Source organism: Cygnus atratus, chromosome Z (assembly GCF_013377495.2).
Source record: "Cygnus atratus isolate AKBS03 ecotype Queensland, Australia chromosome Z, CAtr_DNAZoo_HiC_assembly, whole genome shotgun sequence".
NCBI classification, from domain to species: domain Eukaryota; kingdom Metazoa; phylum Chordata; class Aves; order Anseriformes; family Anatidae; genus Cygnus; species Cygnus atratus.
In genome coordinates this window covers 2437090-2451016 of record NC_066396.1, presented here as the reverse complement: position 1 = coordinate 2451016, position 13927 = coordinate 2437090, and the positions used below count along the sequence as shown (strand labels likewise).

At 42.4% G+C, this 13927-nt stretch overlaps 1 protein-coding gene across 12 annotated transcripts in view; it reads right to left on the bottom strand.

Moving 5' to 3' along the window:
- Positions 1-13927, bottom strand: part of DYM (dymeclin) — a 207801-nt gene that overhangs the window by 166889 nt on the left and 26985 nt on the right. For all 12 annotated transcript variants that reach the window (XM_035559898.2, XM_050716168.1, XM_050716166.1 and 9 more), the window contains 2 exons: positions 4208-4333; positions 2488-2630 (listed from right to left, as the gene is read on the bottom strand). In XM_035559898.2, coding sequence (XP_035415791.1) covers positions 2488-2630; positions 4208-4333 — 269 coding nt within the window. The remainder of the gene's footprint in view (positions 1-2487; positions 2631-4207; positions 4334-13927) is intronic.

Here is a 13927-nt window from a genome sequence, read left to right as displayed (position 1 = left end):
CTCAAAATTTCATAGGAAAAGTAAAGGTTTTAAAAACCAGGCTCCTGCCTCTTTTCATCCTAAATAATTGATGGATTATTTCATTAGACTTACTCTAAGAATTATGCAGTATTTAAAAGACATAAAAGCGAGTTTTCAATTCTTTCATTCTTTCAGTACGTATCCTGTAAAATCTTAAAAGCCTACAAAACTATACAAAAATAAAACAACACAGAAATCACTTCCGGAAGTTTTTCCCCATCTGCCCAAATCTTACCTTTTTTTTTTTTTTTTTTTTAATAACAATCAATTTGTGTTGCTGTTTTCAAAATCCCTATTGCACTCTCCACATGTACCTGATGCTTTAAAAAGGATGACAAAGGGCTTAATTCAGAGCTGTTACCAGTGGACAAATACGCCATTTATTCTACCAATCTTAGCGTGTCCAAGTTTCAGCTATAGTCCAGCACTGCATGCAGGCAAAGAATATTAGCTAACCACGCGCACACAAACAGAAGTGCTATTCCAATTGTCTAACAAGAGATGGCATTTATTTTTTCCCCTTTCCTGGATGGGTTATTCGAGAGCTCTTTCACCTAAAGCTTCATATGAAGATACTTAATTCACCAGGAGAAACGATGGCACTTCAAGTACTCACGAAAGAAGCAACGAAGTCAGTGTGGGAGTATGCCAAGGGAGTTGTTAAGAGAACGGTTCAAGAAGGAGCAAAGGGGGGTGGAAATGCAGGAAGAGACAAGAACACACGTAGGCAGAAACCTTAAGAATTTGCACTACGAAATGCAAACTCGATACACAAGTAAAAAAGTCATGTGGGGATATGTTATCAGAGGAGCTGTGGAGGAAGGTAAGGCGGTGACAGTCTGGATGGACTTCACAGGTTAAGCGAGTGAAGAGGAAAGAAAGCTCTTTGCACTAAGGCAGAAATACACTCAGGCGCGACTATATGACTAGAATCAAGATGAATGAAAACCTGCGGTGCAGGTAGCAACAAAAAACGCCGCGAAAACCACTCTACAGTCACAAGCTGAAGCACAAACCACATAATGAAATCTGCTTTGGAAAACATTTTAAAAGCAATTTTCTCCAGCAACTGACAAGAAGGAAAAGAACGTACCTGCCGGGACTTCCAAAATAAAAAAAACCCCGTTGTAAGGAACAATTTAATTACTTTCTCTTCTCTGTCTAAATAAACAGCCAACCAAACAACCGTTTTCTGACACATTTACCTTATGGGCATAACCCAAACACTGCCGTGGTCTGCCCCAAGCATACAAACTAGAAACCAGAAAGAAGATGAGTGTGTTCCTGTGAACGCACTGGGCTCCGTGTAACCTCACCTTACACAGAAGCAGGAACGTGTTTAGGATACACTGCACTACGTTACAGAGACGTGCTCTTTTACTGCCTCCAGGAGGAGATCCACATGCACTGTCACAGTCAGTCTGCAAAAATATTTTCTGGCAGGCCACATGCGGCACGAGCTTTAATATTCCCCAGGGATGCTTCCAGTGACTGGATTTCACAGAAGCTCAAAATAAATAGGATATGTCCTAACAACAACTGTTAGCAAAGTATTACTTTGATTTATCAAATAAAAGGAAAGTAGTAGATGCTATGACTGTTAGCGAGGTATTGTATTTTATTTTTATTATAAATAAAACTGTTTAGGGAGAATTTTTACATGCAATACACAGCTAAAAAAAACCACGCATCTGGTATGGGGAAGAGAGCAACCACCAATCAAAATGCAGTATAAAAAACATTGAAACCCTTTTTCTTAACAGTATGTCATTAAGTCCTTTGTAATACTTCAGACAGAATCTCTCTACAACAAACAGACCAACCACAGAAGGTCACAAGCTATTCACAACATTCAGGAAAAACATTAGTCAACCTACCGGGAAAGGCATACGCTACAGTATGTTACAGAAATTTGTTATCTAGGCCCCTCTCTTCTATCACAGAAGCCTTGAGTTTGGAAGGAGCCTCTTCAGGACATCTAGTCCAAATTTCCTGCTCAGGCAGGGCCACCTAGAGCAGGATGTCATATCCACACAGTAACAGTAAAGAATAAAATATGCACAGTCTCTGAAAACGTGTATAGCTCTCGAACAACGGAGTCTTTACGGAATATTTATTCCAACGTTTTAAATAACTTGAAACGTGATTTGTCAACCGGGGCACTTTTTAAAAATTAAAAGTATCAACGAAAGAAAACAAAAGGGGACAAAGCGCCACTATTACCTTACACTGTCCTGCAGGGAAGGCATCCCTGCAGCGCCTGCTGATCGTTTCATGTCTTGAGACGGAGCACGTACATTCACAATTTATAGTAGGCCCATGGCCATAGCTTTTCTATACTGAGCACACACATTAGCATCACTCGTTGAAAAAAAACAGACTACAGGTGCATTTGTAAGAGAGGTCACATAGAAGGCAAGACTTCGTAAGACCTGACAAATTGTTTAGAGGAGATAAAAGACTCACTCGCCACCCCGGATGCAATTCCGTACAGCAGTCCTCCTCCATCTGTTTGCTGCTGAAAGATATGGGTCCCCGGAGGAGGGCTTCTTTCTTGTCTAATGAAGTTATATAGCAGAGTTTTCACAAGTCTGCTGGTATATGGGAGACTGCAAAGAAAAACAGGCAACTGAGGTTGACTCACAAGTTGCAAAATTCGGCTACAAAAGTGATGCTATGCATTTTTGTTCACTGGAAGGAGGACACGCTTAGATCTCAATTCTTTTTAAAAGTCCCGTTGATCGTTTGAGGAATAACAGATGCTCATTACCTCTCCTGGGAGTCAAGTCCAATCAACTACACCGCAAAGACCAGGCAGGGGGCAAAGCAGTCTTGGGCACCGTGCCTCCTTACAGATTAAAAGGGAAAGAACACCGAGGTTTTGACCATGCAGAGCTGCGCCGACTCCAGCAGGACGCTGTAGGAGCACTTTCAGGAGCACGGCTGCAGAAATATTTTGTTTTCAATACTACTTTTAAGTCAATCAACTTGTGGAACTATTGTATTTTTCTACCCCCAAGACAACTGTAAAAATATTGATGCAAGGGAAAGAAACACTATATTCATTTAATTTTCCTTCCATGCTTTGGTTATATAGAATAGGTAACCGTAATTAATTCCTGCACCCCTCCCCAATATGTGGCTGTGTGTGGCTGGAGTGAATTTGCAAGGATGAATGAAACATGAGACCTCATCCCAGTGATTCTGACAAACGCACATAAAATTTGCTGGATTTACATAAAAGTCTTCAGTAATTTTTAAAAAAGATCCCTGAAGAAACACACAGTTGGTTTCTACTCCCATATAATTTAGAGGCGAACAGATCAGGGCTGTGTTATGATGATCCCCAGCTTCCCTTACCCGGTAGCCCTTGAACTCTTCACATCGCCCCAGATCCCCAGCGCCTACGCTTTCCATGTGCCTCCAGAGGCCAGGTACCCGCTGCTCCCAGCTTCGACCTACACATAATACCCTTCTCCCAAATGTTCCCCTGATTCTCTGTTCTTCATATGCCTCACAGGAGCAGTACCTCTTCTCTTGCTTCTAGAACAAATTTCAGAAAACCAGACAGCAGGTACACTTACGAAAAATCTGTCTGCGTTTAAAGGTGCTCATTTGCTTGTAAGGTCAAAGAGGACAAATGGCAGCCTGACCGAAATGCATAAAGACCACCATGACAAAGTGTTTAAACAAGACCTACTCGCCAGAACAAGTGATATTACTCACTCTGCAGCTTAAAACTCAACCCTGCATGTATTTGCCATCTTCCAAGGGGCTGCCGTTTATTTGTACCACGTGAAGGATCGTCAGCATCGCAGAGATGCACAGGTTCTCTAGACCAGAATATTAAAAGAAAAGGCCCGCAGCTGAACCAAAAACCATCCTGAGAAGTAAAAACTTTTTAAGGGAGCATATGAAATCCCTCTCAACAACAACAACAACAAAAAAGATTGCTTCCAAAATAGTTTTCCGGAAGTCAGAGCCGTAAGATTTAAACCCGAGGCCTTCCAAAAGCCTTTACAGATGTTTTTGTGTTCCATCTTTTTCTGAGGGGAACAAATTACTATCAAAATATATTCCACTGGCTTTTGTTTTCAAGTGCAAACACTTGAAACACTAAACAAGCCATCAGAAGCCTTTTTTTTTTTGCGCTATTTGGCCCAGCCCCGCCCGGAACACGACGTACCATCGACCATGCATCAGGTATTTGTGGATGAGACTTTCTCGCAGAATTTCCTTGTGAAATAACTGGCAGGAGAGGAAGACGACGAGCGTTGTCACAGCCTCCAAGGAAATGCTGTATGTAATATCTCTGCAGGAAAAGGGGAAAGTTTGGAAAGATTAATCTACCGGCTTTGTTTACTACCTGACTTACAAGAACACGAATAGCTTCACTTGAGGTTATGCGTTTTACAGCAAGTCTCAACTGGGAACAGCTAACCAACAAATTAAACTCGCTAGGAAAAAGCCACATCACACAGATAATGCATTATTTTTGATTGCAGTAAGCATTTTTTGATACGCCCGAAGACATGACAACGTGAAAACATCGCAGCGTTGCCCAGAACACTCCACCTGCAATTTTCAGAGTGCACTTCACACTAAAGATAATAAATACGTCTCGAAAATATGTCCTTTGTCCTGTTAAACAAAGTTGTCATTCTAAGTCTGGGAAATGGCCAGCTAGCCAAACACCATTCCATCCGCCAGGAAGAGTGGATCCCTAAGAAAGGGATGTAACCTACAAATGCTGGTTTAAATATAAAGCGCTCACGATGTCAAGATACTACGTACAGTTCAATTTAAACGCTATTTGTGATGTAGCAGTGAAGCATGACACTTAAAGGCATGATTGCCAGTTCCAAGGAACGTGCTGTAATGATTCAACACTGACTCCAGATAGTTTACCAAAGATCGTTAAGTCAATTAGGAAAGTCTACAGAGCAAAAAGGATGAGAAGGACATCTGTTGTCTGGGATATCTTGTGGTTTCTGTTCTCAGCTCCGCCTCTAACAACCTCGTTACATATCACATATTCAAAAAGGGGGAGAAAAATGGTACTTGCTGCCTTAATCACTGATAAATTGCAGAAAACCTTTTAAAACACAATGACGTAACTTGTACGTGAACCTGTCTGATTGTTGCTTTCAACCAAAGACCATTTCCTTCCTCCTCCAGAAGGAAGGAGATGTTTCACCCAGTGCAACGGTACCATCCTGAAGCGCTCAGAAAGCTTGTCACTAAGCACTTATTTAACAATTTTTAACAGTTAAAAAACCATGTGTAAACAAAGCTAATTATTCTTTCAAGTAATGACGACTTAAAAACAACAGTGCAGTAGAGTTAACAGAAAGGACTGGCTGAAACAGAATTCTTCATTCATCTCAGGATTAGAATTGGAGTGGTCTTGGTCAAAACGAACAGGCTTTCATTAAATGAGATCAGTTCTATTTTTTAGCTCTTTCAGGTACTTTAATATCCTGCAAGTGTGAATATTATACTGTAAATAACGTGCATTAGTGTAAAACACAAGGAAAAGCCGCTTCATACGTACATCGTGGTGCGTAGATAGCTTAAGATAAACTCTTCTGTAGTAGGTCTAGGTCAGAGTTTGAGGAAAGTGAATGTTAGTTATCCAATGGCAAGAGCAAATGGGAATCACAATTTCCTGGATTGCAGTCCAACGCGAGCCACACTGCTTGTGCTATAAAAATGTTTTGGAAAGCGACGGTTACACAAACTCGCCGTTTGTATTTTTTCTTTGAGCCTTTTTGCTTTGAGCCTTTGAATCCCTAACATTTCACGCCAGGAAGCAACTTACTGCTCAAATAACACTCTTCCTTCAAATCGCGAAGTAGGTTTTAATTAGTTTTCGTGAGGTACCCGACTTTTTGCCCACTACGGAGGAAGTTCGCCAGCGTAAATGCTGGTAATTAGATCAGGCCAGAGGTTACGCTGTCATCTGGTTCCACCGCACATTCGTCTGCGCCAGGAGCAAGACCGAGCTAGGAACGGTTCCCAGTCCCTCACCCAAGCTGTGATGCTTCGGGATCAGGCACCCACGCCTGTCCCAAGCAAAGCAGGGAAGAGCTACGTATACTGATTATTACAACGGAAAAAAGCACTTCTTAAATTTGCTCCTATCAAAATAAACCCAAGAGCTTGGAAGAAATGTATTTTTTTTTTTTTTTTTTAGGTATACAAAATGCCAGAAACTTATTACCGAGGCTGAGAATACTAGAAAGTCTCCAAAGCTGGGTTCCTCATGGCTTGACGAATGAAAAGGCTGACTTGGTGACATGCTACAACATCCAAAATACCTGGGTCGCTTTGTTGGGAGGAAACAAATTTTACAGAATCTATATGCTGCCTCTCTGTTCCAGGCATTTCTTTGCTTATTTTTCTGACAAATCCTACAACTGGAAATGCAAATCTGAAGAGACATCACAAAATTCTTCTCTGTTTCCGTACGCTGAGTGATATAAAAATAAACGAAGAAGTTATTGTATTGTATTAAGATTTTTTTTTTTTAAATAACCTGCTTTCAATAACCTTCTAACCGAATGAAAAAAAAAGCTAATAAATTCATATAACTCAAGTTACTTATTTTCTTTCTATTCAAACCCTAATTAAGGGGCATTTAACTGGGGATTTTCACTCAAACTGGAGTCCCAGGATCTGTGGTAACCCCTTAAGCTACGGACACCCTTAATTTAGCAGCACAAGGATAAAGCTTCAGAGCGAAATTTTCTCCACCAAGGGTCAAATGTACAGTTTTCGGAAACTAAAAACATTTCGAAAGGGTCACAAGAACTACCAGAAACCCCTTTTAACTTCAAAGAAAGCACTGTTTATTTATACTGAGAGACTATAGAATGGGGGGGGGGGTTGATTTTTTTTTTTTTATTCAAAGCTATCACCCTCATAATGGACTTCCTCTTCAAGTTGCTTGCTTGCAGATAAGGAGGAAACGGGAAATAATGAACTCATGTATCAATCACACGTCAGAATTATTTATCTATTTCAGAAAACCAGAAGAACCGCACGACGTTTGGAGTTTCTTTTTTCTTTTCCCCAGCGTTTTACAAAGCAAACACGAAAACCACACACCTCAGCTAAAGCTCGCATCCAAAGTGAATTCACTTCAGAGAACAACGTACCAAACCACATACAAGTCTCTCTATCTTCCTCTCTCCAGACTTCTACAAGTAGCTGTTCTCCTTGGTTCCACGTTCCCTGGTGCTTTAAAGAGACTGAATAGCTCCAGGGTCTTGCATTTGGCACCCAAGTTAAAACGGACTTCCGGCAACAAGTTTAACAAATGCTTTTAAACAAAACCGCCACGTACAATTTCTGGTATAGCAATTTTTAGACAACAATCCAATAAATCGAATGACAAACCAAGAAGTCAGCAGCTACTCTCTCCATCTTAATTCCTTCTGTCAAGTAGACAGCAGAGATGCTGGGTTCCCCTGTGAGAGATTTAGGTTGGATATTAGGAAGAACTTCTTTCCCGAAAGGGTTGTGAGGCATTGGAACGGGCTGCCCGGGGAAGTGGTTGAGTCGCCATCCCTGGGGGTCTTTAAGAGACGTGTAGATGTAGAGCTTAGTGAGATGGTTTAGTGGAGGACTTGTTAGTGTTAGGTCAGAGGTTGGACTGGGTGATCTTGGAGGTCTCTTCCAACCTAGATGATCCTGTGATCTACGGCCCTGGGCAAACTCTTTTATAACAGCACCACATTTATACTTTAAGAAAAAAAAAAGTACTGTTTTAGAAGGAACTGATTATTAAGAGTAACTCTTCCACGATACTACCTGGAAAGGATAACGCTTCTGGATGTCCATCAAAAACATACATTTTCATTTCCTGGGCCACAGATTGGTATTTTTTCCTCCCTTTTACACTGCCAAACATTACCTACCATGCCTCTGCACCAGAGAGAGCAGATCAGCAATGCTGCTCCTCGTGCCTCAGCCAGAACATGCAGTAGGAGGGGACACGTAATAGCTTCAGGTTTTATATCTGTGCTTGAAACCTAGGACATTTTCCCTTTTCTCTTCTCTGTCTGGACCACAGGAGGCTGTCGAAAACCGTTTCTGTGAACTCTGGTAAGTCAGCCATTTCGCATTACTTCTTCCCCCTCCAAACTCAGTGCTCCCTCTCGGCTCATTAGCCACGACCTCATTTGCATTTTGGAGGAGACGCAAGAGATTAAATCAACTCTGGTAGCAGACTTGTAAACGTCGGAGCTATCAACCTCCAGGCATTTATGGCTGGAGAACCACACTAGGCTATCCAGCTGCGTATCATTCCCTCAAAAGGTTTTGTCAGCTCGAACCGTACGATGATTTCACCTTGCCCTTTTGCAGTTCTTGCGGACAGTTATTTCAAATATGCCACGATGCTGATGCTGCATTTTAAAGGTCCAAATGTCTGAACAAATTCTGCGGCCAAAACGGCGATCTTGAACAAAAATAAAACGTCACCGTTGTGACAGGAACAGGAAAAGGGCACACAAGCAGCCAGTTAAGGCAACTTGTTTGAGCGGTAGTTCTCTATACTGCGACAACTCGAGCGCTTGCCATTACTTGCCTGCGCCCACAGACAAGTGGGCAGCTCCCAGGCGTCCTGGCATTTGCTTTTTTCTACTCAAAATTACGAAGTGGATGTGTACGACCTCCTGTCAGCATTATCTACCAAGAACTTCGGCTACCTATGTGTCATCATCCTGCTGCTGCCAGCTCCTCTGCAGTGCCAAGCGATGCTCCCAACTGCTTTCTGTGCTCACCGCATCATTCAGCTTTGTTCCCTGCCTCGGAGAGAGGTCTGTGAAAGAGGAGCCAGGATTAAGCACAGAGGCAAAATACAACAAAATCTCTGCTAGGGACTTCAATTACTACTCCGAAGGCACAGCCTTCTGTAAACACGTTAATTAACACCTCAGTGAAATGCAACTATTTCAACACCTCAGCAAACAGAGGCTGAGAGCTTATGAATTATTTCACACCTACAGAGCAAACAGGCTGAACGGTCAGAAAGAAAAAACTGAATTTCAGCCTACACCACGGTACCAAACCCCCCTCCCTGTTTAAATATTTTCCTGAACTTTCACCCAGCCAGCGCTGTCTGCTCTGAGTATTAAAAGGTTAAAAGGTAACTCATTTTCTAATTTAGGAGAGTTGCCAAAAGGGCTGATTCATACAAAAACGCTCAAATCATACAGGAACCAGGTTTCATTTCCCTGCTTCCTGAGGGCCCACCAGAAAGGTGAAAGAGGAGTCACCGCAGAGAATAGGATCGGTTCTGAAAACTGAAAAGCAAGTAGAGTGTCTGGTTATCAGTCTCAGGATACAAGTGCGACTCAAAACGAACACAATCTTTCCTCTTGGAATCGCTCCGAACTTTACACCCGCTGATGGCAAGAGCGCAGTGCTGCAGCCAATACTACAGGACATTCGTTACAGCTCAATCATGCTCGAGGAAAGCAAAGAGCATCTCTGACATTTCCTACCCCATCTCCGACCACCGCAGATATCCTCTACCGAGAGACAGAACAGAGATTGAGAGAACATCCTAACGAAGGCGGAAATACCCAAAGGGGATCATCTAATGGATTAAAACAATAGTGGGATCCAAGACCTTTTGTTCCCAGATCTATTCCTAAACTATCGGAGACCACGTAACTGCATACGCTTTCACCTTACTGGCATCCAGTTCTCTACAGAGGAAACACTCTGAACAGCCTAGGATTTTTAAGGGTTGCACACAGCACCTATATTCTGCCATATTTATCTTTCATATCAACACGACTCCTAAGTAACATCCACCAAGTCCCAGTGAAAGACCCTTCCCTTTGAGCAACTCAACAGAAACACCGAATATCCATTAAAACGTACAGCTCAAGTGAGTAGTTCTAGGTAGCTTTCAACCCCATGGGAAAAGGCAGAGAAGACGACCCGTGTGCTCAAGAAACCCGCTGCAAAACAGTGCAGAAGTCCAGACAGAGCCAGATGACGTGAGCCACATCGTGTGTTCCAGCGTGCAGCCTGCACGAAAGGCAGAGCTGCTCCTGGCAGGAGCAATGTCTTCTTGCAACACCACTTCTCCTTCGCCTTGCTCGCTGAAACGTCAGTCACTGATTTCAAGGCAGAGTGGAAGCACTGAGTGCCCCTACATTAAGGCAGGGGCACTCTGTGGAAGCAATAACCTTACCTGGCCTAACATTTTTCTAGGCAATGGAGAAAAAAGGCTTATGCTTGTCAGGCTGGCAGCCGTCATCGATTTGAAAGTCTGCAAACCCTTAAGGCACCAAAAAGGCACACGCTTGACTTCAGTGCCTTGGTGTCTTCGCTACCCAGACCAGAGCCCAAACGAAGTACTAGAAAGCAGGTGGTTTTCAAGACGTGTCCGATCTCTTTCGTGAAAAACAGGGCTGAAAACCACAAGAGAGAAAGCACGTTATCGAAAGCTCGATTACGCAGCAAGGCGCACGATAAACAGCACTGACCTCCGCTGCTGCGCCCTGTGATTAGAAAGCCTGTTGCGAGGTGAACGGGAGTTAACAATTCACAGTGAAAAAGCAGGTCGCAGAGAAACGCTGGTCTAAGCCTAAAATAAAGGCGGAGCTGGAATAAAACTGGAACAAAAAAAGAATGTGACAGATGACGATTCTTCCGCATAGGACTTTTAAACACGTAAGAGGCCACACGTCTGCCACCAGAAGAAGGGATGTGAAGGGTGATGAAAAATTCTTCAAAATACGTATTTTAAAAAACTTGAAAGACTGTTTTACTGCACAAAAAAGCAGCTGATTAAAGGCGTTTCTACTCTGCCACGCTATTGAGCAAACAGTCCCACAGCAGATTGTGCTTCACGGTCGCATCAAACAGCACACGCGCAGACAAACTTGCTCATTACTCACTCTAGAGGCGAAAAGGAAACAACCCAGGCCTGGTCTCACCAACATTCACAACACAAAACTTCTCCAAGGAGGATGCACATTTTGCTCTGCTGCACCACAAGGTACAGCAGCAAGCAAAGCTGCCTTCATGCTCATCAAATCTCTCCTGCACAGAGTACAATAGTGTAAAACCTTGAGGATTTTCAGTGCAAAGTAATACCAGTTTGGATCCTTTCGCTAGCTTCAACCTAAGTTTCAACAGATGGAAGTTTCCCTTTCGTGCTTAGACAGAGTTGCCAAAAAAGCTCAAATAGCTCTTCAAATACTGGAGCTACAATCGTGATAAAAGTTCCTTGAATGGTTTTTTTCAAAAAGTAGAACCGTAACTTACTGTTTTGAAAGTAACAACAAAAAAGTGACCTAGGCAAGCTCCTGAAATGGCAGAGAAAACAGTACTTCACCCCTTTGTTGCTCGTAATCGGCAAGAAAAATACCCTAAATATTTCTCATTACCTCTCAACAGCATTGTTTGTACCCAGTGGTCATTCCATGGAGCTTTATAATCAACCATGGCCCCATTTTTCCTGTTACATTGGACTTTTAAGCTGCCAGGAAACGTGGAGAGCATCCTTAAACGAGTCAAACGCGGTTAACATTTAAACGTGGAAGCAACTAAGGTTGCAGCCCAAAACAATTTTAACTATAAAAAAAAAAATAATGGAATGCAAGAGAAATATCAACTCGCTTCTACGGGCACTACAGGGTGCTACTTAACGGTGATGTAACTAGATCACAGCATTTCATTTTACTTCCACATGCATTTACAGTTTTTAACGAAGCGAAAACGTACTGATAACGACCAGATGTGCAGTTACGTCCACCAGCTCTTAACAGGCTGCTGAAAGAAACCTTTCTAATTTCAAGCTCTGGGAGCTCTATCGCGCAACAAAACGCTCGCGGTAGCTTCTACATAAAATTCGTACAATGAAATGCCGAAGTTGCATCTTTTTGCTGACTGTGCAGTTCTGGTCATTAATGTGTACTCTTGGGTGTTAACATTAACAAGACCAAAGGAAAAGCAGAGTATCCAGAACACACCCAAGGGAGCCATAAATCAAACATCTACATACTGTAACGCAAGTGTTACAAGGGACCGCACGAGTCTAATTCCTGAAACGCAGTAACGCTGTAGCTCCTATAAAACTTCTCAAAATTAAATGTGAATATGTGAAACCTTTCCCCGCCGACATTTTGTACAACGCAGCGGAGCCCTGCTTTTCAAAAGGGTTATTTAAGACCCTTTTAGTAACTCTGGTATCGGGCCACAATGCTGCAGAGTCCCACGGTCCCTGCTACAAGCTGTTTCATCTACAGAGTGCAACTGCCATGAAGTGCACGTACCTTTCCAAATACGAACCAACTTTGAGAAATAGCTTCTTTCATTCATTGTGGACAATTCTGAGACACTCCTCCTAGATATGCTTTGTTGTACGTCTCTGAAGCCAGCCTTTCCCAACAAAAAATCAACACGCTGTGGTTCTTCGCTAATATTTCGTAATAAGGGAGGTGGTGGTTTACAGACCTAACTCTTTTCTTTCTTCCCCATCTCACACACCTTCCTTAATAACCTTGTCCTAGAACGTCCACCTGCATTTTCCAGGTATGCCTGTATGTTGTTCTGCAGGCAGAACGAGCTCATGTGAGCACTCTGCTCATGCAAGACTTGAGTCTTCATGAACGGGGTACCAAAGCCAAGCCCAAACGCACGTGTTTGCTTACGGTCAGTCTGGAACACGGGTTAAAGTTATGCACCTGCCTGCAAAATACCACAAACAGCTCCTCTAAGGTGTCCTCCCAACAATCCGGTTGGAATTTTGGAACGATTTCCAAAAGTGAAGCTCGCAGGGCTGTTACACAGGTACCTCTGCTCTTCCGTTTTGGATATGGGGATGGTTTTCCATACCTGAAGAATAATCTTAGCATTTAAGTGAAGGAGAGGAAAAAAAACACCTTTAAACCTGGACGTAGAAAAGCAATATATTTAGACAGCAGCTGCCAGCTGTACTCCTTCCTGAAACCCCATCTATAGAACCCAAGGGACACACCAATTGTGACAATCCTCTGTTAAGACTATTGAATGCTCCTAACCAAAAATACTCTGCTATTCTGAATTCAGCTTCAAAGACAGGCTCGGCGTGGAGATTTGAATGATCTGTCACAACAAAGTCATCTTTAATAGCAGCTTTACAGACACGCACTCTGTTAGTAGTGTCACTGTAAGCTGCCTATCCTCTAGCAAGCGGCCCTAAATCCCGCTGCGGAAATCATTACAAATCAGAATATTTCATGGAGCCCACCCAGACAATCTATTCCTTCCCAAAATTCACAGGCTTGGTTTAAAATTTGCTTGATTTATTCCAGCTATGGCAGGAACTGAACTCCTCCTCTGATAAAAAGTGGGGACGTAATCTACAGTATAAATCTGATCCAGGAGAGAGGAAAGTAAAAAAGTCATGTCTCTACCAAAATAACCTTTATCGTTTTTCTGAAAAAAAAAAAAAAAAAAAGAAAAAAGAAAAAAGAAAAAAAAGTTGAAGCCGAGGAGTCTCAGCTTCCTAACATCTTTACGAAGAACAGAGTTCGCTTCACTCCTCCTGAAGCCAACTGTAGTCTCAAGCCTTTCGACTTACAATACCGATACTAGGAAGGCAACTTTCAGCAAAGAGAGAAACCAAACTGAAGGAATATTCTCCCCACAGACCATCTGTGTGACTGTTTATTACAGAAAGCAGCTTTTCCTGTATCTACTTTTCCTTACTTCCCCTTCCATGATGCAGGCAAAAGGTGTTAGTTAAGGTACTGCAACACTGTAAATATTTTATGCTGGTAAACAAGACAATAATATCCATTTTTCTAGGTTTTATTATCCTACTTATTGCTGTTCAACCTATGGCTCACATTGCAATGAAATGTGGAATCAACATACCTCGAATAAAGCAGGTGCA